Consider the following 24,318-nt stretch of genomic DNA (forward strand, 5'->3'; position numbering starts at 1 on the left):
GGGTCCCCAAGCTAGTGATAAACTGAAAATAGGAGATGACATATTTGCCTGATTTGCAAACTGGAGTTCTCAGTGATGCCTGCGATTCACCAGTTGCCTCGCTCTAGACGCTATATGTGGATAGGCCAAATCACTATTACCGCCAAAGATCTTTATCCAGAGTTGCAAATTCGTCAGAGAGGCCACAAGTAACAAAAGGTCCTCAAACAAAGCAGTGGGAGCAAATATGTTTATTGACCAATTTGCATGCATGTATGTTGCTATAACAGCCACTGCGGCATGCAGCTGGGGCACAGGGCAACCAACTCAAAACATGCTCTCATGGTTCAGGAGGAGAGAAACCAGCTCCTCCCTGAAACTGGATCCTAACTTTGGCCAAATGGTAAGGAATGCAATGTTTTGAAGCTGGCAAAGAGATGGGGAGCAGTACTTTATCACAGTAATCAATAGTTTCCCCACATTTTGAGCTCAGGCTACTTCAATTATGCGTATTGGCACTGTGCAATGCCATCCTTAGTCACCGTTGGGAGATGGATTGACTGAAAGCTAATTTCCATGTATGGGGCCCTACTTTCTTTTCTCTCGGTCCTTATAACTCTGCATTTCAAGAGGCAGCAGTCAAGATCGTCTTGGAAGTGACAAGGAAATAAAAGCATGCCTTAACCAGCTTTAAAGACTGCAGCACTCAAAAAAATTTTTTTAAAGGATGCATGGTGGTAAAATGGCACAGAGGAGGCCCCAGCAAAAGAGGATAGCAGAAATTATAGAAAGTCCTGTCTTCTCAACCAACACATTGCTCCCCTGTGGGACAGGAAGGGGCTCAATAAATAAATAGAAAATGTTCCAGTGCACCACAGAAAGATCTGTGGGCGATTGCATGAGTTCTGTCCATCCTGCGCACCCCAGAGAGGCTGTATTATCCTTTGCCAAACGCAGGATCTCTTCCTACACTTCGATGCTGGGGTCGGAGCCCAGGCCCTGCTTCTGCAAGAGCTCCTCTTGCTTCATCTTGGGCTTCTCTGTTCGCGTGTGCCAGACCAGGACCTGCAACAAGCCAGATACAAGAGAGGTTCTGTTTATTTATCTCAATTTGAGCACAGAAAGCCTTTCCACAAAGGAGGGCCAGGGTCTGCAGTGTGGTTTACGGAAAGTGAGGAGATGAGAGGCTTGAGAGGAACAGCCTTAGGTCTAGAGAGATTCATAGAAACTGGGAAATATCCTTAAGAGGTTGTGAAGTCAGTTGGAAACTAGGCAAGTGAGGTTTATACATCTCTGGAATGTCCAAGGTGGAAGAAAGAACTCTTGTCTGCTTGAGGCAGGTATAAATGTTGCAATTTGTCACCTTGATTAGCATTGAATAGCTTTGCAACTTCAAAGCCTAGCTGGTTGCTGTCTGGGGGAATCCTCTGGATCTGATGGAGCCCCCGGTGGCACAGTGGGTTAAACCCCTGTGCCGGCAGGACTGAAGACCGACAGGTCGCAGGTTCAAATCTGGCGAGAGCGCGGATGAGCTCCCTCTATCAGCTCCAGCTCCTCATGCGGGGACATGAGAGAAGCCTCCCACAAGGATGGTAACATATCAAAACATCCGGGCGTCCCCTGGGCAACGTCCTTGCAGACGGCCAATTCTCTCACACCAGAAGCGATTTGCAGTTTCTCAAGTCGCTCCTGACACGACAAAAAAAGAAGAAGAAGCTGGATCTGATTGATTCGTGCTTGGAATTATTCTGGTTACTTTTAGTGTTGCTCTTTATTTATTGTCCTGATTTTAGAATTTTATTTAATACTGATAGCCAGATTTTGCTCATTTTCATGGTTTCCTCCTTTCTGTTGAAGGTGTCCACATGCTTGTGGATTTCAGTGGCTTCTCTGTATAGTTTGACATGGGGATTCCAGACAGGATACAGTCAGGGCCAGCTAACATCTCTCAACAAATGATTTCTCCAGGCAGGAAGCAGCCAGGCTTTGGGGGTGCAAGGCTATTCAATGCTACTCATGCTGGCCAATAGCAACATTCACACTTGCCTCAAACAGACAAGAGTTCTTTCTTCCACCCTGAACATCATTCCACAGATATATAAACCTCACTTGCCTAGTTTCCAGCAGACCTCACAACCTCTGAGGATGCCTGACAGATGTGGATAAAACGTCAGAAGAAAATGCTTCTGGAAAATGGCCAGACAGCCTGGAAAACTCACAGAAACCCAGTGATTCCAGTCATGAACGCCTTCAAAAACTCATTGGGAACAGCTGTTCAACAGCAGAAGATGCTGCCTTGGAGTTTCTTTCTCTGGTGGTTTTGAAGCAGAGGCTGGATGGCCATCTGTCGGGAGTGCTGTGATTGTGTCTTCTTGCATGGCAAGGTGTTGGACTGGATGGCCTTTGGGATCCCTTCCCACTGTAGGGTTCAATCATTAGCATCTTTGGAGGTCTTTAAGCAGAGGCTGGATTTATTTATTTATTTAGAGCATTTCTACCGCGCCCTTCTCAACCCCCTAAGGGGGACTCAGGGCAGCTTCCAGCCGGCACATATTTGATGCCTACATTTAAACACAATACAATACATATCACAGTAATTATAAATAGTTAAAACATTAAATTATTACAATAAAATCTCATAGAAAAAGCCAGCTTGGTGGCCATTGTTTCACCGAGTTCCATAATTGGTGAGCCATTCAGCTTATCATAGTCCATTTCCAAAGCTCATTGTCGTCATTTTCCTTGTCAATCTGCCAGATTACCTAAAGGCCTGGTCCCATATCCATGTTTTAATTTCCTTTTAAAAGAGAAGTGGGATGACGATGATCTAATTTCCCCGGAGAGTGAATTCCACAAGCGTGGGGCCACCACCGAGAAGGCCCTGTCCCTTGTCCCCGCCAGTCTCATTTGTGGCAAGGGCAGAGCCAAGAGCAGGGCCCCTCCAGAAGATCTTACATTTCTAGGCAGGACGTAGAAGGAGATACGTTCGGACAGGTATGTTGGGCCAGAGCCATCTGTCAGGAGTGTTTTGATTGTGTCTTCTTGCATGGCAGATTGGGGTTGGACTGGAGGGCCGTTGGGATCTCTTCCAACTCTATGATTCTCTTAAAGCATTTGGGATCACGTTTTCCAGCCAAATAACATTTTTTAAAGTTCCTTAAGCTGTCTCCCATTAAAAGAAAATGTTTCTTCAGAGAATAGTGTTCCTGCCCCCTTTATTTTGAGCCAAGTCCCAACGACATGTGCTTTCTCCCCCCCCCCCCCCCCCGCTTCCCCTCAGGTCCTGAACATTGCCCTTTTGCCACTTGCCTTGGTGCAATTGTCAGCTTTGGGCTCCAGCTCCTCAATGGACACAAGTGACTGCAGCAGGCTGCTCTCCAAGTAGCCGCGCTCGGCCAGCAAGTCAAAGCGTGCCTCCGGATTGGCCAGGAGCAGCTGAAGGGCCACCGCAAAGCCGGCCATGTCTACCGGGAAGGGCCGGTTCGGTTTCCACGCCGTGTAGAAGCCCACAACGTGGCTGTTCTCCACAAGCGGGCGCTCAAAGCGGAGGCCACCCACAAGGCCAACTGGCCAGACGGAGACGCGTTTGGTGGCACGGATCTGGAGGGAAGGAAGGAGATAAGTTAGGAAATGCCCAAGAATAATGGTCAAAGTAGATGATAGTATATTTAAGAAGAAACTATGTTCAAGATGCTAACATTGCAAAAGTAAATTATAGAAGGAATGCCACTTAAGCATTTTAAGCCTTGGAATTTCAGGATATGGAATTCGAAGCTGAGAAGGCTCTTTTGGAATTTTTGAAGACTACATTATGTAACGGAGCCCCCAGTGGATTAAACTGCTGAGCTGCTGAACTTGTTAACCGAAAAGTCAGTGGTTCGAATCCAGAGAGCGGAATGAGATCCTGCCTGTTAGCCCCAGCTTCTGCCAACCTAGCAGTTCGAAAACATACAAATGTGAGTAGATCAATAGGTACTACTTCTGTGGGAAGGTACCAGCGCTGCATGCAGTCATACTGGCCACATGACCTTGGAGTTGTCTATGGACAATGCCAGCTCTTCGGTATAGAAATGGAGATAAGCACCAACCCTCAGACTTGGACACGACTAGAATTAATGTCAAGAGGAAACCTTTACCTCACACTATGTAACAAAATTTGAAAAAAAATCTGTTCCTGGTTTGAAAGCATTATTTCCTATTTAATTGTGTGGTCCTTAGTTTGAAAGTGGTTGCTATGCTCCAGAAACTTCCTTTTTGTGGCTGTCACAAACTGTGTTTTATTGGTTGTGACTCTAGGAGAGATTCACTGAAAAACTAGAGCGAAATGTGTTGCAAGATTTTCTGCAAAAACAAAGTTTTTGGAGTTTAATAAACCTTTTCCGTGTTTTTATGATAACATCAATTAGGAAATGACATTTATAACCAAGGAACAAAAAATGTGTTACATAGTCATATATATCGTAAGCATTAATTCATATATATGTGCACTGTATGTATGTGTGTGTATATATGTGTGTCTGTGTGTGTGTTGCTGATGTTTATTGTAAGAGATGGCACAGAAACTATCTCAAACATATCTGTAACTGACTGATAAGTTGTGTACCTGCTGAACACATGAAGGTCATGAGTAAACCAAATATGTTATTTTTTTTCACCAAAGTCTACTTTGTTTTGTCTCATGAGTGCATACTATAAAACAAATTATTATATGGGAGAGTAGATATATTTTGGGCACTGAAAAACACTTCTGAAGAACGTCTATTTTTTTATGCATTGGCATATTCTCTGCTTCTTAACAGATCAGAGACAATAGGTTACTCAATCTAACAACTGAAGCCAATTGCCTTGCATAATTACATTTGGTTGTACAATGTTCCCTCATTTATTGCAGGGGTTCCCTCACTTATTGCAGGGACCACCCGTGATAAGTGAAAATCTGTGATGTAGGGAAGCCCAGGCCCTACATCAGGCCTGGGCTTCCCTACAACGGTGCCCATTGGCACTGGCGTTAATGGCGCTCAAGGGGCCTCCGAGGAAGAGGAGGAGGAAAAGGCAGAGGATGAGGGAGCGATTGGTGGGGATGAGAGAGAGGGCCTTCTCTGTGGTGGCCCCCCATCTCCGGAACGCCTTTCCAAGTTCCCTTCCAAGTAAGACAGGCCTCATCCCTCCCCTCCTTTCATAAGAGCTTGAAAACCTGGTGGTTTCACCAAGCCTTTGAAAATGGCCAGTTCTAACTCAGCCCCACACATTGTAAAATACGGCCTTATTCTTCCTACCGATTACCCAGATTCTTTCCTCTAATCGGCCTCAGAATGAACAGCCACGGACCTGTACCTAATATTATTGTTGCCTGCCATAGCATTGCACTTAATTCCCGGGCCACCTAGAATTTTTGGGCTTGCACAAATCTTGGCCAGGCCTTTTAAATTTTTAATTGCCTTGAACAGGCAGGATTACTCTTAATATATGTGCGTTATGGCAACAATTTTTGTTTATATTTTGTTTGTTGATCTTATGGTTATGTTGTTTTTACTCTGTATGTTTTGTGATATTACTTGGGAACCACTCTGAGTCCCCTCGGGGAGATGGAGCAGTATATAAATAAAGTTTTATTATTATTATTAGTTGCTGCTGCTGCGTTGTTGCCGCCTGCTACAAGTGCTCCGGGGCACTCTTCTTTTCCTTTTCCTTCACTCTTCTTCTAACAGTAAGCCTGGGCTTACCCTCTTCCTCCTCCTAGCCCGAATGGAGCAAGGCCTCCTGGGGCTCCGGCATTCTCCGATCCCACCATTTGCCAGCACTTGGCTCCCTCTTCCTCCTCCAAGCCGCGAGGGGGGAGGGAGAAAAATCCATGAAACAGTGAGTCCACAATAGGTGAACGGCGAACTAGTGGGGGAACACTGTATAACACTTGAGAAGATTCTACTCAAACAGATTTTTGGCTCTTCTCTAAAAGGTTATGACCTCTAAAAGGTCATGCTTTTCTTTAAAAAACCTCTCTAGGGAGCAACACAGGCATGGCAAGATCTGGGTACTCAAGCTTCATTACATATCATTGTAAGACATCACTGATTTATATTACTGCATTTCAATTGTGAAATGCACCCTAATTTCAATACTGCCACCAAAAATACATAAGATATACCTGCATTTCTAAAATTTGCCCCATTTTAGGGACATTTACATAGGGGAAAATACCATATATTCCAGGGTACTAGATGACTTTTTAGGCATGTAAAACCTTATAAAATTTTGGGGGTTGTCTAGTACTCTGGGTATAAAATTAAAATAATAAAATTACATACTATGGCTGCCTTGGCCTTGGGCTCCCCTCCTCCTCCTCCTCCGCCTTGGCTCATGGCGGCCTCCCGGGCAGGTTCCCCATCCACCCTCCCTTCCTGGCTGCCTTCCTTGCTCAGGCCCAGGCCACTCCTTTGTTGGCGGCCGGGCCCCTGGGCTGCTTCCCGCGCTGCTCAGGCCGCTCTCCTTCCTGTCCAGGCCTCACGAGAAGAGTCTCTTCTCCCGAGAGACAACATTGTCTCGCGGGAGAAGAGGTGCTTCGCGTGAGTCCTAGCCAGGAAGGAGAGCAGCCTGAGCAGCGCCGGAGGCCCTTCTGGAGGCGGTGCAGGAAGCAGCCCAGAGGCCCGAGGACAGAAACCATCTAGCTGGTTTGGGGAGCCGTCTTAAACAGTGAGTATATCCCCAACTCTGTATTTTGTATGTAAAAGTTGGGGGATCGTCTTAGAGCCCCAGTCATCTAGTACGGTAAGTGAATCTTAGAACGAATGAAATACAGTGTATTATGGATGTTATATCAGACCCAGTGTAGGATATTCATTTCCTACTCTTAAGTTATATCAGCGGCAACATTTGGAAATCTTAAACCCAAAGACCCTATCCCAGAGTGACTCTCCACTGCATTTATTCTTTTCTCCTCCCCATCTCTAATTCTGTCGCATTTCTTTTTCCCCACACTGACTTCGTCAAAGAGTCGGAGGCTGTAAGTGTTGTCGTCGTCCGCAAAGTACACCGTCCCCTTATAGTGGAGCTCACGGTTCTTCCGGAGCCACTGCAGGGCCAAGTTCCGCTGCTCCACGCCTCGGGGCTTCAGCCAGTTGGGGTCCCCCTCCTTCAGTTTGTGGTTTTTGGGGGTCTCCACATAGAGGTGGGTGAAGCGCAGGCTGCTCTGGGACAGCAGCTCCGAGACCAGTGGGGTCTTTGCGGGAGCATCCTCTACCACGATCCAGTGCAAGTTCTTGACGTGCATGAGTGTCTGCGAGAGGCGCACGAGCTCGGCCTTTTGTACCAACCTATGGAGACAAGGAAAGAATCTATCACCAAAGGATCTATCACCAAAGGATCTATCACCAAAGATGGTGACAACATTTTACTATTGGTTTTCTGATTTAGAGAAATGCCTGAAGGCTTTTAAATAGAGGCCAGATGACCATCTTTTGGGCAGGCTTTGATTGTGCCTGGGTGAATGGGGTTGGACTAATTATATGGATCATTGAGTGAGAGCTAGGCAATCTCCAGTTACAGGGAATCGGCCAATATACCTTGCATATGTTGGGGTAATCACATAGATAAAAGGCACGGCTGGCTCTGCCGGCTCTGGTGCTTTTTCTCGTCCTTGCATCCGCTTCAGTTCATTCTGCATTTGGGAGAGCTTCTTCTCCTTGTCATGGATCAGGTTGTTGGCTGACTTCAGGTGCTGGGTGCAGTCACAGGGCTGTCCTGAGAGCAGAGAGAAGCAGCAAAGTATTGCAACAATAATATTCATGTACATAAGCTTTTCCCCATCCTGGGTCTTTGGATGCTGCAACTCTTGCCATTGCTAGCCATTAGCCATGATGGTTAATCATTAAGCTAGGACAGGTTGAAGCTATAATCAGAATACAGTTGTTAGATGCTGTTAGGGAGACTGTGTCCTGCCTTTAGCACTGTAAACATAAGATTATCCCAGGTGAAGTCTGACCAAAAACAGAGGAGAGTGGGATTATGACTTCCTACGATAGGGACACAATATATTCTTAACACAGCCAAAAATTGCCTTGTTAACACTCACCCAACTGCAGCAGTGCATACATCAGGCCGGACAGAGACACCAAGAAGTAGACGACAAAAACATTTTTCAACTTCACCTTCATCATGGCATCTAGGGAAATAAGGGGCTGCATAAAAACACTGCCCTAATAATGATTTAGGTGGCTTGAAGGTGGGCTCAGTGACACAAAAACATAGAATCCTAGAGTTGGATGAGACCCCAAGGGCCATTCAGTCCACCCCCTTCTGCCAGGCAGAGAGTCACCATCAAAGCCTCCCCCCCCCCCCCCCGCCCCCGGACAGATGACAATCGATCATCTAGACTCAGCTTAGAAGCCCCCGAGGAGACTCCACCACCATCATTATCATGAATGATAATTATTATTACTGCTATTATTATCAAATCCTAGAGTTGGAATAGCCCTCCTGATGAACAACCATCCAGCCTAGGCTTAAAAGCCCCTGAGAAGGAGACCCTGCTACCACCATCATCATGAATGATTATTATGGTTATTATGGAGCTTTGTTGGGCAAGAGAGACCCTGGGGCCTGAGTATTGCCATCTAGCTGACCCAGCAGCCTCCAAGGAGAGAACATAAAAGGTCTGACCTAGAGGCCTGGAAGAGCTTTGTTGGGCAAGAGGGACCCTGGGGCCTGAGTATTGCCATCCAGCTTTGCTGCCAGCTCAGCCCTGGGCTTACCCACGAGGATACCTACAGCCACACCCTCATTCCAGCCAGCTGACCCAGCAGGGAGGGAACATGGCCCCTGCAGCCTTGCCACGCTGCTACTTTAATGGCCGCGCCACCCATTGCCCGGCTGCCGGAACACCTGCGAAGGGGGGCCTCCATGGCCACGCTGCCCATCATTTGGACATTGGAACACCTGTGTGGGTGCTTGTTTTCCAGGTTCTCCTGCCTCTCCTGTTGCTTCTGACTACACATTGGACTAGGAAACTAGGAAACTATTCCAATGTGGGCTAGGCAAAACTACGGTGAGGTGGATCTGTAATTGGTTAAGTGGACGAACACAGAGAGTGCTCACTAATGCTTCCTCTTCATCCTGGAAAGAAGTGACAAGTGGAGTGCCGCAGGGTTCCGTCCTGGGCCCGGTCCTGTTCAACATCTTTATTAATGACTTAGATGAAGGGCTAGAAGGCAGGATCATCAAGTTTGCAGACGACACCAAATTGGGAGGGATAGCCAATAGTCCAGAGGACAGGAGCAGAATTCAAAACGATCTTGACAGACTAGAGAGATGGGCCAAAACTAACAAAATGAAGTTCAACAGTGACAAATGCAAGATACTCCACTTTGGCAGAAAAAATGAAATGCAAAGATACAGAATGGGGGACAATGCCTGGCTCAAGAGCAGTACGTGTGAAAAAGATCTTGGAGTCCTCGTGGACCACAAGTTAAACATGAGCCAACAATGTGATGTGGCGGCAAAAAAAGCCAATGGGATTTTGGCCTGCATCAAGAGGAGCATAGTGTCTAGATCTAAGGAAGTCATGCTCCCCATGCTCTATTCCGCTTTGGTTAGACCACACCTGGAATATTGTGTCCAATTCTGGGCACCACAATTCAAGAGAGATATTGACAAGCTGGAATGTGTCCAGAGGAGGGCGACTAAAATGATCAAGGGTCTGGAGAACAAGCCCTATGAGGAGCGGCTTAGGGAACTGGGCATGTTTAGCCTGAAGAAGAGAAGGCTGAGAGGAGATATGATAGCCATGTATAAATATGTGAGAGGAAGCCACAGGGAGGAGGGAGCAAGCTTGTTTTCTGCTTCCTTGGAGACTAGGACGTGGAACAATGGCTTCAAACTACATGAGAGGAGATTCCATCTGAACATTAGGAAGAACTTCCTGACGGTGAGAGCCGTTCAGCAGTGGAACTCTCTGCCCCGGAGTGTGGTGGAGGCTCCTTCTTTGGAAGCTTTTAAGCAGAGGCTGGATGGCCATCTGTCAGGGGTGATTTAAATGCAATATTCCTGCTTCTTGGCAGGATGGGGTTGGACTGGATGGCCCATGAGGTCTCTTCCAACTCTTTGATTCTATGATTCTACTTATTCCATCAGCCCACTTTGGATGGAATTGAATGTTTACTTCTAAGCTTTTTAATATTTATATTTGAATTACTTCTAAGCTTTTTATTGTATTTTTATTCAAATTATTATGTCATGTTTATTATTGTATGTTTGGATTGATATGTTAATTGTTTAAATTGATATGTTTATTATTATGTGTGTAATGCGGCATTGTATGCCATGGATTGTAAGCTGCCCTGAGTCCCCCACTGGGGTGAGAAGGGCGGGATATAAATGTAATAATAATACTTTATTTATACCCCACTACCATCTCCCCAAGGGACTTGGTGTGGCTTACATGAGGCCAAGCCCACAGCACATCAATAAACAAAGGCAATAACAAATAATCAATACAAGCAGTTAAAATAAAACTCAAAAACAAAAACACACAATAAGCAATAACAATAACATACAGCATTTAAAAACCTATGGCCGGGCCAAATGTAGTAATTAAAATTTAAAATGCTGGGCATGAACAAGAGAGGGGAAACTAGGGTAGGGTTTTCAAAGAAAGAGGAGGGCGCGCAGACAATCCTAATCAATATTAAAGTGCATTTGAGGACATATTGCTAAGAGTTTTCCTTATTCTGGGAAGGCACACTGAAAAAAACCACATAATAATATTATCGAATCCTAGAGTTGGAAGGCAGGAAGACACCTACAAAGCCCTCCCGACTGATGACCATCCAGCCTCGGCTTAAAAGCCCCTGAGAAGGAGACTCCACTGCCACCACCACCACCATTATTATTATTATCTAAGAGTATTATTATACATTTGCAGGGAGACCCCCATCATCATCATCATCAATGTGGAAGGTTATTAGAAGAGAATCCTGGAGCTGGAAGAGCCCCCAAGGGCCATCGCGCCCTTCTGCCAGGTAGGAAGACCCCGCCCAAGCCCTCCCACAGACGGCCAAGCCAGCCAGCAGGCCTCCTCTGCGGGGACGAGGCGGAGAGAGAGGCAGGGGCGCCCCTTCCTCGCCTTGGAGGCCAAGCCGGCTCCTCTCCCCGCTTTTCACGGCCCGAACCTAAAGCGGGGAGGCGGGGCGACGCTGTTACCGTGGGGACGGCGCCGGGGCCAATGCCTGCCGCCCTCTCCGCGACCCCGGCCGGGCCCTTCCCCCTCCCCCTCCCTCCCTCCCCCCCGTCCTGACCCACCCGGGCTCCGCGCAGCAGCGCCTCTTTCCCGCGATGCCAGCCATCGCGTCACTTCCGGTCCCTTGGCTTTCGCACTCCTCCCGCTGTCCCTCTTCTTAGGAGCGACTTCCGGTCTGGGCTGCTTCCCCTATTGCCGGTGGCTTGACTACAGGCACGAGCAAACTTGAGCCCTCCAGGTGTTTCGGACTTCAACTCCCACAATTCCTAACAGCCTCAGGCCGCTTAAGCTGAGGGAAAGGAAGGGGCCCGAGGGTGTTAGGAATTTTGGGAGTTGAAGTCCAAAACACTGGAGGGCCCAAGTTGGCCCATGCCTGCTTTAGAATGGACTACCATTCCTTCAACACTATTATTTCTTTTGCATGGACAAGGGAAGGATGGAAACTATAGAGACACCAAAGGCCACTCAGCCCAACCCCTTTCCTGCCATCAAGGAATAAACAGTTCAAGCCCTCCCGACAGATGGCCACCCAGCCTCTGCATACAAACTTCCAGAGAAGGAAACATTCCATCACCAAACAGCTCTTACCATCAGGAACTTCCTAATTTAAAGGGGGAACCTCCTCTTCCTACAATTTGAATCTATTGCACACTAGAGTCCTATTCATGCAACCTAGAATCACAAAAACCTAGATGTGAGAGCTGGACCATAGGGAAGGCTGAGCAAAGGAAGAGAGATGCTTTTGAACTGTGGTGCTGGAGGAAAGTTCTGAGAGTGCCTTGGACCGCGAGAAGATCCAACCAGTCCATACTTCAAGAAATAAAGCCTGACTGCTCATTGGAGGGAAGGAGAGTAGAGGCCAAGATGAAGTACTTTGGTCACATCATGAGAAGACAGGAAAGCTTAGAGAAGACAATGGTGCTGGGGAAAATGGAAGGAAAAAAGGAGAGGGGCCGACCAAGGGCAAGTTGGATGGTATCCTTGAAGTGACTGGATTGACCTTGAAGGAGCTGGGGGTGGTGACGACCGACTGGGAGCTCTGGCATGAAGTCCATGAAGTCACGAAGAGTCCGAAACGACTGAACAAATGAACAACAGAATCACATTGGTCTTTTTAGCTGCGGCATCACACTATTGCCTCATGTTCAGCTTGCAGCAAACTAAGATTTCTATATCCCTTTCATGTAGACTGTTCACAAGCTCAGTGTCCCCAATCTTATATCATTTTTATTTCCAAAGTTTCCTTTTATTTCCAAATACATTTATCCCAGTTGAAGTTCACTTTAATATGTAACTTTTTGAATTCTGATCCTGTCCTCCCAATCCGGTGTCATACTGGATCAGCTTGTGCTGGCAGGACTGTTGGCTGAAAGGTCGGTGACCCGAATCTGGGGAACGGTGTGAGTTCCTGTCTGTCAGCTAGTTTCGCATGCGGGGACATGAGAGTAGCTTCCCACATTCAACCATCCCCTGGCAATGGCCAATTCTCTCACACCAGAAGCAACTTGCAGTTTTTCAAGTCACTCAACACACACATGCATACAAAAAGAAACAAATGAAAAATTCTACATTTAGGTCACAAAAAACTGATATACGAGGGGCGCTCATTAAAGATTTCCCCTGACCCACTTCCTGTGGACTGAGAGCAATGAAACTTGGCAGTGATTAGTCCTTCTCTTCATCGGTACCACCGAGGGACACACACTTCTCCCATCTTTTAAAGTAGCTGTAAACACCACGCTTGGAGAAGTCAAAAGGTTGCTCCGAAAGCCATGTTGTGACTTTGGAAAGCAGTCTCATCATCTGAAAAATGCTGGTCCTTGCATCTGTAAAATCAAGACTGTTATCAGTTCTGAATTGTAAATTGGCACATAACTTATATGATTACACATGTGCAGTTTCAGCATCCTGTAATAAATAGAAGAGGGTCAGGGAAAATCTTTAATGAACACCCCTCATAGGACACATGACAAAACAAAGCAACCACCCTGCCTCTGATATTAGGAATATGCGCATTCAACAAGACACTTTTGTAGGGTTTTCTTTCTTTTTTATTCTTGTCCATCATTTATTTATCAAAACATTAAATCAGTAAAAGCTTTACCTGCAAATGAAGTAACAAACAATGAAGTGTGTGAAGGAGGAAGGTTGACTTTTAAAAATGCTGCCAAAAACATAAGGGAAAACCAGCCAGAAACAGGAATGTTAATTGGTGGACACATAAAAGATGGCCAAAAGAGCCACACAGCAATGAGAAATAGAAGCAGGAGGGAGGAGGGCAGAGGAAGTACTGCAACAGGGAAGTTTTTAAAAACAATCAAGCTAGTTATCCTTCCAGGATGGGCTTCCTCCTCCTTTTTTTCTAAGGAGAGGGGCAATTTACATAGCAGCTTGCTTCCTCCTTCACCGTGTTTTGTTTTTGGCTCTTTATAGAAATAACAACAACTTCAGTTCATCCCGATTAGAAAACCAAGCACAAACCTTTAAATCCTCACATGATTTCTGTTGTCCTGCATCAATTATATATAGAAGTGACAGTGATTCACTGACACCATGAAACCAAACCATTTTTCAAAATGAACAGAATATGGGATGAAGTGGTGAGAAAAAGAATGTTGGCTATAAAGTAAATCTTGGAGGCAGTGAGCAAAGAGATGATATGAGGGACATGATCAAACTATGGAATGGAGAAGGGCAAGCGACAACAACAAAAAATGGAATACATTCACCTTTTGTCAAGTAAAGGAGGCATGTCTGGATAAATTGTCTACCATTGCTGTAGAGCAGAGGTATCATGCTCATGGCCCTCCAGGTTTTTTGGGACTCCAACTCCCAGAAGTCCCAGCCAGCTTGTCCAATGGCCAGGGATTCTGGGAGTTGAAGTCCAAAATACCTGGAGGTTGAAGAGAGCTGGGCACAGTTCGGCCGTCCAGGTGTTTTGGACTTCAACTCCCACAATTCCTAACAGCCCACTGTTCAAAACAATTTCAAAACATCTGGAGGGCCAAAGTTTGCCCATGCGCTTGCTATGCAGATTGAGCAAAGAAACTCCTGTCAGGAAATAGTTCTGTAAAGGTAGAATTTAAAATAAAATTAACAAGACCACTGATAAGGCAGAGGAGGCGAGCAGATTAACTATTCCCAATTACTGCGGACATGTGACGTTTCTCAAAAAGCTGACCCTGATTTTGCATCTCTGGGAGGAGTATAGAGAAGGAAACCGAATCACAACAAACTCCCCAACCCGGAGCATTTTCACTTCTACAGCAAATATTGCTAAAAGTTAAATCTATGGAACCACCTGAAAAGATCAAGAGGTCAAACCGGGATCAGAGAAGGGAGCAATGGCTGTTCCTTCTCTGCGTGGCAGGAGACGTGGGGCTGGAGACACGACAGATGGGGAGCCACCAGCCTTCCCTAGCTATATTCCAGTGACAGGTGACTGCTTCAAAGCTCCCGCACGCTGCGTGTCTCTTTCTTCATCCATCTGGCCACTCATAACCCCCCACCCCTGCCCCATGGCATTATTATCGCAGAGAGATGCTCCAGTCTGCCCCGATGTTGACTGCAGGTTTGCGGATGGTTAAAACAGATGTTTCCGCCTCATGGATAAAGTCTAGGCGGGTCTCTGCTGCACCTGTTGGGGAGCAAGGATGGGAGTAAGATTTTATTTTATTACAAAACATGGTGTGTGTATATGTAATACTGGTTTTAAAGAGTGTTCTAGGAGGATTATATGTCCTTTTTAATAAAAAAAGGAGGAGTGGAACCACTTTTTTTTGCAAGGGAAGGGTTCTGTATGGGCTCTTAAGAGATTGCAATCACTCACCGTCTTCTTTGAGGAACACTGCTGCTGGTTTCCCGGCTCCCAGGATTACCACCCGTTCAATCCAAGCCGGTGTTTCAAAGTGACCCTTTGGATCAGCAGAGCTGGAGAATTTATTTATTTATTTATTTATTTATTGCATGTCTATGCCGCCTTTCTCAGGCGACTCAAGGCAGCATACACTGGCACAATTTGATGCCACAATGAACACAAACAAAATTAAAACAAAATTAACACACATTTATAACCCTGTAAAAAGCATTAAAAGCATAAAACACCAGTAGGAGGGGATGTGATGCCATGAACAAGAAGAAGGAGGAGGAGGAGAAGAAGGAGGAGGAAGAGGAGGAGGAGGAGGAGGAGACGACGAGGGCGACGACGAGGGCGACGACGATGACTACTCTGGCACAAGCTTTTAAATGTGGTCCCAGTGGTGATTGGGATACTGGGTGCAGTGCCTAAAGACCTTGGCCTGCACTTAAAAACAATCGGTGCTGACAAAATTACCATCTGTCAGCTGCAAAAGGCCACCCTACTTGGATCTACATGTATTATTCGCATCAGCATAGTAGACACTTGGAAAGTGTCCGAATAGTGATCATAGAGACAGCATAGTGATCTTATTTGCTGTGTACTAATCTTGTTATGGGTCAAATAATAATGATGATGATGATGATAATCTTTATTTATAGACTGCCCTATCTCCCCGAAGGGACTCCCTGAAGGGACCCCCTGGTGGTTTCCAACAAATATGGCAACCAATGAATGCCAAAAAGAACCTATACAAACAATTTACATCAAAACAATGCACATTAGACAATATAAAACAACCTAACTGTAACTTAATAAACAAAAATAAATAAATAAAGACATCATAAAATACAAAAAAACATGATAAGACACACTAAACAAAAAATGTAAAACCAATTTCACTGGAGCTCCATCAGGCGAGGTTCAGCAATACCAATTGTCAGGAGTACTAAAATAGATGTGATCAACTACAAAAGGGCTGGGTGAGGGATAGTGCAAACAATGTGTCGTAGGGCCGGGGAAGTGGATGAAGTGCAGAACAGAGTACTATCTGGCTACCTAGGGACTGGGCCTAGGGACTAGTCATTCTTGAAAGCTTGCTGGAACATTACAAAATCAGAAACAGTTAATGTCATTCTTTTCCAAACCATGGTCATCCAGATTGACTTGTCTGCATATACTGACTTTGCTGGCTAAACCCAATCTAAAAGAAGGCACAAAACTGGGGAAAGTCTGCCGTATCAGATTGCCAAGAGGAAATGCAAATTGATTGTCTGTGGGCAGTAGAAAGGGAGACATTGTCCCCAGTCCAGCAGGTTTGCAAAGTGATTTGGGGCTCAAAAAGCTTTCCAAGACGATTTACAAGTTTAAAAGCTCATACACATTTTATGGTTTTGGCACCTGATAGTTGAACAACCAATGAGTTTGGGTTGTTGTAGGTTTTTTTTGGGCTATATGGCCATGTTCTAGAGGCATTTTCTCCTGACGTTTCACCTGCATCTATGGCAAGCATCCTCAGAGGTAGTGAGGTCTATTGGAACTAGGAAAATGGATTTATATATCTGTGGAATTACCAGGGTGGGACAAAGGACTCTTGTCTGCTGGAGCTAGGTGTGAATGTTTCAACTGACCACCTTGATTAGCGTTTGATGGCCTGGCAGAGCCTGGGGCAATCTTTTGTTGAAAGGTGATTAGATGTTCCTGATTGTTTCCCCTCTGTTGTTTTGTTGTTGTAATTTTAACGTTTACTGGTAGCCAGATTTTGTTCATTTTCATGGCTTCCTCCTTTATGTTGAATGAGTTTATTAAGTTAATCAATTACTAAACACATTTGCATAAACTTGCATTTGTGAAAAATATTATCTAAAACGTTCAAGACAATACATACATAGCTGTCACCAGCAGATACTATGAGAATGCCCTAAGGTAGGCATAGGCAAACTTTGGCCCTCCGGGCTTTTTGAACTTCAACTTCCACAATTTCTAACAGCCAGTACGCTGTTGAAATCCAAATACCCAGAAGGCTGAAGTTTGCCCATGCCTGCCCTAACCTGAAGTGGTAATGCCCCCTCACAAGTTAATACTTCTAGAAAACTGGCAACAGTGAACACAATAAACAGAGAGGGATTGCAATTTACAAGCACACCCAGTACCTGGCTGTCAAGGTGTTTCCAGAGAAATTGAAGTGTCGATGCAAGTATTCTCCCTTTGTCTTGAAGTTAAATGTGTGCCCATCATCAAGGAAGAGGTTGCCTTGTGCTGTGCCCTATTTGAGGAATGTTATACATGGAAAACTCTGGCATCCCAGTAAATTAAACCCAGTCCCATGCTAACAGTAGAAACAGTAGTAGTAATAATAATAATAATAATAATAATAATAATAATAATAATTAATAACAACAATAATTAATTAACAACAATAAATGGTTATTACTGTTATTACCTGGCCCACCATTTTGAAAATTTTGAATTGTTAACAGGTGGCCCAAAATTATGAAATATAGGGAGCGACTCCTCAGTTGAATATGCGCCAATGTCCCCACTTACCTGTGGGCCCAGGGCCACATAGAGGGTATAGGGATCACTATGCATGCAATCAGAGGACCGCCGCACTCGCTCCTTCCTAGCCACGATACTCCCACCACGCTGATACACAGGGATCTGTAGAAAGAGCACCATAAAACCAAGCTGGCTTTCACTTGGAAAGCGGAGCCTGAGAATACCTTGCAGGCCACAGATGAAACAACTCTGACCTACATCCAGGGGTTGAATAGCAGAACTCCCATGGCCCTAACCAGCTTCTTTACAAGCCCTCAGGGAATAAAAATCCACACATTCAACATTCCCTTGCTAACTTACGCTGTTCATGGTAACAGCTAAATAATGGGTTTGGGGCGCATGGAGTTTCTGGTGCGTGTGGACGTCATACCAAACCTGCAAGAAAAAAAGGGAAGTTAACAGAGAGTAGCAATGTGTGTTGTCATCCTGGCTATACAAAGAATCTTAGAGAAGTATTGGGGATTTTGTTTTAAATAGAAAGGTGAGAAGACTGTGGCATATGTTTACACAAACTCCATAGATGGGTTGTTGTAGGTTTTTTCGGGCTATATGGCCATATTCTAGAGGCATTCTCTCCTGACGTTTCGCCTGCATCTATGGCAAGCATCCTCAGAGGTAGTGAGGTCTGTTGGGACTAGGAAAATGGGTTTATATATCTGTGGAATGACCAGGGTGGGACAAAGAACTCCTGTCTGTTGGAGCTAGGTGTGAGTGTTTCAACTGACCACCTTGATTAACATTTGATGGCCTGGCAGTGCCTGGGGCAATCTTTTGTTGAGAGGTGATTAGATGTCCCTGATTGTTTCTTCTCTATTGTTTTGCTGTTGTAATTTGAGAGTGTTTTAATACTGGTAGCCAGATTTTGTTCATTTTCATGGTTTCCTCCTTTCTGATGAAATTTATTATTATTTATTTACAGTATTTATATTCCGCCCTTCTCACTTCGCAGGGGACTCAGGGCGGATTACAATGTACACATATATGGCAAACATTCAACGCCAAAGACAAACAACAGATATAGATAAACAGAAGCTATTTAACTTTTTCTGGCCACCAGGGGAGCTGTCGCTTTCATCGTCCATCCGCGACACTGATGAAGTACTTCTGCATTCCCCGCATGCTTTTGCTGGAGTGCTTTGCTGGAGTCTTTTTATGGCCTCGCAAATTTTGTTAAATTAGCTTCCCCACACATAGGTGGTACCTAATTTTCCTACTTGGCAGATGCAACTTTTGTTGAGAGGTGATTAGATGTCCCTGGTTGCAAAGGTCGACAACAAGCTACACAACCCGGGCTGGCTTCGAACTCATGACCTTGTGGTCAGAAGTGATCCTAATGCAGATGACACTCAGACAGCTGTGCCACAGTCCCAGTGCCAATTGTCCACATGCTTGTGGATTTCAATGGCTTCTCTGTGTAGTCTAACATGGTGGTTGTTAGAGTGGTCCAGCATTTCTGTGTTCTCAACACTGCCAGGCCATCAAATGCTAATCAAGGTGGTCAGTTGAAACATTCACACCTAGCTCCAACAGACAAGAGTCCTTTGCCCCGCCCTGGTCATTCCACAGATATATAAACCCATTTTCCTGTTTCCAACAGACCTCACTACCTCTGAGGATGCTTGCCACAGATGCAGGCGAAACGTCAGGAGAGAATGCCTCTAGAACATGGCCATATAGCCCAAAAAAACCTACAACCCAGTGATTCCGGCTATGAAAGTCTTCGACAATACAAACTCCATAGAGTCTAAAAGATTCAGCCATTCCATTACCTACCTCCACCTAATGTCTAGGGTACTATTTTAACTGTGGTAGCACAGTGGTTAAAACAGCTAGCTACAGGAAAAACTTTCTCAGCAGTCCATGGTTGGAGTTTAGTGTTGGGCGAGTGGGATTATTAACAAAAGACCCTTCTCATAAATGTACAGCAGAGTAACTTATTAGCAGTAGCGTAACCCAGCACCAGTAGCCAAAAGGGATAAAAAAAAAACCACACAGACCAATGTTATCTCTTCCGTAGCAGGCTCTTTTATAGCAAAATAATATGGCTGTACTATTTACAAGAACAAAGTTTCCATAACACAAAGTCCTTTATACTTCCTTCTCTGCTTCCACGCTGGGCTTCTTTCTCACGCAGGTAAACAGCTTTGTTCTCACTGAGGCACTTACACCGAACTTACACACGAGCTTCACACAATAGCTTTTTACACACAGCAGCCTTCACACTGGAGCTCCACACACAAGGCCTTCAACCTGGGGCTTCTCTCATCGAAGCCTCTCACACCAGGTCATCCTCACACTAAGGCCTACTAACACTGGAACCTTCTCATACTGAGGCCTCTCACAGACTAAAGCCTTTTCATACTGAGGGCAACTAACACTGAGGCCTTCTCATACTGAGGCATACTAAGCTACAGGCACACTTGCTTAACTGCAGCTTCTGCTGAGTCATTCCATCCTTTTAGCCCTTTCAGTGCTTTTCACATTTTTGTAATTAAAAATACCTAATTTATTTTTAATATTTCTCACATTAAGCCTCACCTCCAGACGCCAGAGACAAAAAGGTGGAGGCCTTTACCTTATCTGTATATTACCTTTCATTTTGTAAAAAGGCATTGAATGTTATGTGTCTACTGTAAGCCGCTCTGAGTCTCTCCAGGGAGATAAAGGGGAATATAAATAAAGTGTCTTCAGAATCACAGAATAATATACTGTATATACTCGAGTATAAGCCTAGTTTTTCAGCCCCTTTTTTAGGCTGAAAAAGACCCCGACTTATACTCGAGTCAAGGTTATTTATTATTTTACTCTGTTGTTAGTATTATTATTTAATCTTTTACTCTATTTGTTATTATTATTACATTTACATTATTTTACTCTATTATTATTATTATTATTATCATTATTACATTTATTATTTTTCTCTATTATTAATTTATTTTTCTGTATTTATTATAATTTTATTACATGTATTATTTTACTCTATTATATTTACATTATATTACTCCATTATTATTTTATTACATTTATTATTTTACTCTATTATTACTATTATTATTGTTATTACATTTGTTATTTTACTCTATTAATACTGTTATTCTTACATTTCCATTATTTTATTATTTTTATGACATTTATTATTTTACTCTATTATTATTGGAAAGATACACAAGCACATTTACAATGAAGAAGGTTAGAATAATGGTTTAATCAGAGTTCGACATAAATTACAGTTTTATGTAAAAATTCATAAACATTTCACCTTTTGATGCCTCAATTAATTTAATTTCATTGATATCTATTTTTTATTTTGAAATTGGCCCATAGCTGCTGCATTTTCCACCCTCGGCTTATACTCGAGTTAATACCATTTCCCATTTTTTTGTGGTAAAATTAGGCACCTTGGCTTATATTCGGGTCGGCTTATACTTGAGTATATGCGGTAGTTGGAAGAGACCTACATGGGCTATCCAATCCAACCCCCTGCCATGCAGGAAAAGCACAATCAAAGCACCCTCAACAGATGCCCATCCAGCCTGTTCCACCACACCCCAAGGCAAAGAATTCCACTGATTACAATCTTTTGCACTGACACATGGAAATGGATCCACACTGAATATACCGTATATTCCGGCATATAAGACGACTGGGCGTATAAGACGACCCCCAACTTTTCCAGTTAAAATATAGAGTTAAGATTACTCCCATGCATAAGACTACACCTGCATATAAGACGACCCCTGACTTTTGAGAAGATTTTCTTGGGTTAAAAAGTAGTCTTATACGCCAGAATATACTGTATATATACACCAAATGCTAGGAAAGTGTTAACAACATATTCTCATTGGTTACCCTGAAACACAAGTGCCTTTTATCCTCCCTGCTTTTCCCACACTCTCTCATTTCTAACCTGCTTACCTCTCCTTTGCCAGGCAGGTAGACTTGCACTCCTCGGGAGCCCTGGGCTGTGACTGGGTGAACCAACAAGGCGTCACCTGCAAAGAAAACATCACTTTGCACTTTGTTTTTTTCACTTTTCTCTTTGGCATTTGGGGTAGTCTGTGCAGTTCCCAGAAGGTTCCAGGGCAGTAAACTCAGGGAGAGACTACACTCCCCATTCTTACTCTCAAAGTAAACAAACAAATCCTCAGTTATAAAGGTGAGGAATCACACAAGTTAACACACAACAGGCTCTTGCCAGATGCAATGGAACAATGGAACAGCCAAGCTTTGGGATTTGCCTGTTGAACTCACCAAGGAGATACTGGTCATCCATGCTGTATGTTATAGCATCCTCGGGATATTCTACCCAGAGAGGTCTGTGAAGAGGAAAGAAAGAGGCAGTGGTGAAGATATATTTTCCCTTTCTGCCTCTTTCTGTATAATTCAAGGTCATACAAAGCCTTAGTTAAGGAAATGCACAGATGTTATGATATGATCTCTGAACTAATGAAGCCTGTTTCTAATTAGTTCAAAAGGCAGCACAACTTAGATAGCAAATTCCCTAGAGATGCTTTCAGTTTCCATCTGTATCACACTCTTGGTGGAGAGGTCTCCAAGAAGCACAATAACTATACTGCAGTGTTTCTCAACCTTCCTAATGCCATAATACAGTCCCTATGTTGTGGTGACACCCAATTATTAAATTAGTTTGGTTGCTACTTCATAACTGTAATTTTGTATGTAAATATCTGATATGCAGGATGTATTTCCTATCACTGGACCAAATTTGGCACAAATATCCGATACACCCAAATTTGAATAATAGTGGGGTTGGGGGGGGGGTTGATTTTGTCATTTGAGAGTTATAGTTGCTCGGATTTATAGTTAACCTATAATCAAAGAGCATTCTGAACTCCATCAACAATGGAATTGAACCAAACTTGGCACACAGAACTCCCATGACCAACAGAAAATATTGGAAGGGTTTGGTGGGCATTGACCATTAGTTTTGGAATTTTAGTTCACCTACATCCAGAGAGCACTGTGGACTCAAACAATTATGGATCTGGATCAAAATTAGCATGAATACTCAGTATGCCCAAGTGTGAACACTGGTGGAGTTGGGGAAAATAGACCTTGACATTTGGGAGTTGTAGTTGCTGGGATTTATAGTTCACCTACAATCACAGAGCATTCTGAACCCCATCAATGATAGAATTGGGCCAAAGTTCCCACATGGAACCTCCCTCCAGCCTCGCACTCTCCCTCATCTGCACATGCGCACCACGCTGCCATGCACCAAGCATACTTGCTCTTCCCTTGGAGAGTCTCAAAAACAGCCCTCCCCTTGGCTGAGAGGCCGGTCAATCATGGCGGAGGAGGGCTTTTGGTGGGAGAATTTGCCATCTGTTTTCAAAAAGGAAGAGAAGGACAGGGAGAGATATTCAGCCATTTCTGCAAAGGTGTTCCTAAGACCATCAGAAAAATGTGTTTTCTCTTCATGCCTGGCCGAGGGAGATGGTTGACGTTCCTCATTTAGTCCCAATCACCTCCGTCGAGGCCACTGCTCCATGTCAGGGGGGGGCGGTGGAACTGCAGGAGTGGGGAGGCCTCTCTTGAGCCCTTGGTGACTCTTCCTTCCTTCCTTCCGTCCTTTCCACCCGCCTTTCTTTCCTTCTTCTTTTTCTTCCGCCGGCGCTGGCTGCGCTCGCCCCCATGCATCCTGCCCTCTACTCCCGGGCCAACATGATACGCGAGATCACCGCGGCTGTGGGCTTCATTGCCAAGTTCCTGCGCACCAAGGGGCTCATGAACGAGCAGCAGCTGCAGACCTTCAGCCAGAGCCTCCAGGAGCTGCTGGCAGAACACTATAAACACCACTGGTTCCCAGAAAAGCCATGCAAAGGATCATGCTACCGCTGTATCCAGATCAACCATAAAATGGATCCCCTGATTGGATAGGCGGTGCAGCGGATTGGGCTCAGCGGTCAGGAACTGTTCTGTCTCCTTCCAAGTGAACTCACTCTCTGAGTTGACCCCTTCGAGGTCTCCTATCGGATTGGAGAGGACGGCTCAATCTGTGTGCTGTATGAAGCCACGCCAACAGCACCTAGCCAAAGTAGCACCAGCATGCAAATGGTAGACACCAGCCCCTCCAAGAGCTACAACATGACAGTATCAGGTTAAGATGTGTATCCCATGGATGGATCATCTTATAATGAATGGATAAATTTGGTTTTTACTTTGGGTGGGCTCCTCTGGGGATAGATTATGGAATTTAAACCATGTCACAGCTGTGAAGACCTGGCACAATCTAAGAGTGGTAAACGTTATTTTATAGCGGCAGTGCCATAGTTTCGACAGTACCTTTCAGAGATTTAATAGCCTGTGAGTAAAGATGATCATTTTATTTCCAAAAGTGTGAAGTTGTCCCAGGAAGGCTGCAGGTTTCTCCCAGTTGTCTTGCTTAATGTTTTCTTCTTGAAAAAAGCAACAATTCTTTCAGCTGAAATCTATAGCTATAAAATTTATCTCTGCCGTAAAGGTTGCAGAGCAAATTTTCACTATACATTTTTAAAGGAAAAAAATGTTACCATTTTTGGCAGCTCAGTAACAAGACTCGTTCTGAACATGACAGTACTGGAAATTTTATCTGACAAGACTTTTTTCTAGCACTTAACAGTATGTGTAAACTGTTCACATTTAGTGGGCATGAACTGGGAAGAAATGGTCAGATCTCTGTTTGCATATTGGC

The 24,318-nt window shown here is 44.5% G+C and overlaps 2 protein-coding genes across 5 annotated transcripts in view; both read right to left on the reverse strand.

The window, feature by feature from the left end:
- Window positions 1-215: 215 nt before the first annotated feature.
- On the reverse strand, window positions 216-11,375 carry B3GAT3 (beta-1,3-glucuronyltransferase 3). 3 transcript variants are annotated; one of them, XM_060758255.2, is made up of 6 exons: window positions 11,272-11,375; window positions 8,048-8,137; window positions 7,539-7,716; window positions 6,959-7,289; window positions 3,289-3,579; window positions 216-1,044 (listed from the first exon to the last, which is right to left on the reverse strand). In XM_060758255.2, exons 2-6 carry the CDS (start codon window positions 8,130-8,132, stop codon window positions 946-948), a joined length of 984 nt encoding a protein of 327 aa, XP_060614238.2. In that variant the 5' UTR covers window positions 8,133-8,137; window positions 11,272-11,375; the 3' UTR covers window positions 216-945. The 3 variants fall into 3 exon arrangements, with proteins under 3 accessions (XP_060614238.2, XP_060614239.2, XP_060614240.1); XM_060758256.2 differs by lacking the exon at window positions 11,272-11,375 and adding an exon at window positions 11,173-11,230; XM_060758257.2 differs by lacking the exon at window positions 8,048-8,137 and having other exon boundaries at window positions 11,272-11,340.
- A 1,862-nt stretch (window positions 11,376-13,237) lies between these two features.
- GANAB (glucosidase II alpha subunit) overlaps window positions 13,238-24,318 on the reverse strand; it is a 38,315-nt gene continuing 27,234 nt past the window's right edge. For both annotated transcript variants that reach the window (XM_060758259.2, XM_060758258.2), the window contains 7 exons: window positions 21,876-21,940; window positions 21,540-21,616; window positions 17,925-17,999; window positions 17,613-17,726; window positions 17,219-17,331; window positions 15,039-15,139; window positions 13,238-14,846 (listed from right to left, as the gene is read on the reverse strand). In XM_060758259.2, the coding sequence (XP_060614242.2) occupies window positions 14,737-14,846; window positions 15,039-15,139; window positions 17,219-17,331; window positions 17,613-17,726; window positions 17,925-17,999; window positions 21,540-21,616; window positions 21,876-21,940 (655 nt within the window). In that variant the 3' untranslated portion in view covers window positions 13,238-14,736. The remainder of the gene's footprint in view (window positions 14,847-15,038; window positions 15,140-17,218; window positions 17,332-17,612; window positions 17,727-17,924; window positions 18,000-21,539; window positions 21,617-21,875; window positions 21,941-24,318) is intronic.

Source organism: Anolis sagrei, chromosome 12 (assembly GCF_037176765.1).
Source record: "Anolis sagrei isolate rAnoSag1 chromosome 12, rAnoSag1.mat, whole genome shotgun sequence".
NCBI classification, from domain to species: domain Eukaryota; kingdom Metazoa; phylum Chordata; class Lepidosauria; order Squamata; family Dactyloidae; genus Anolis; species Anolis sagrei.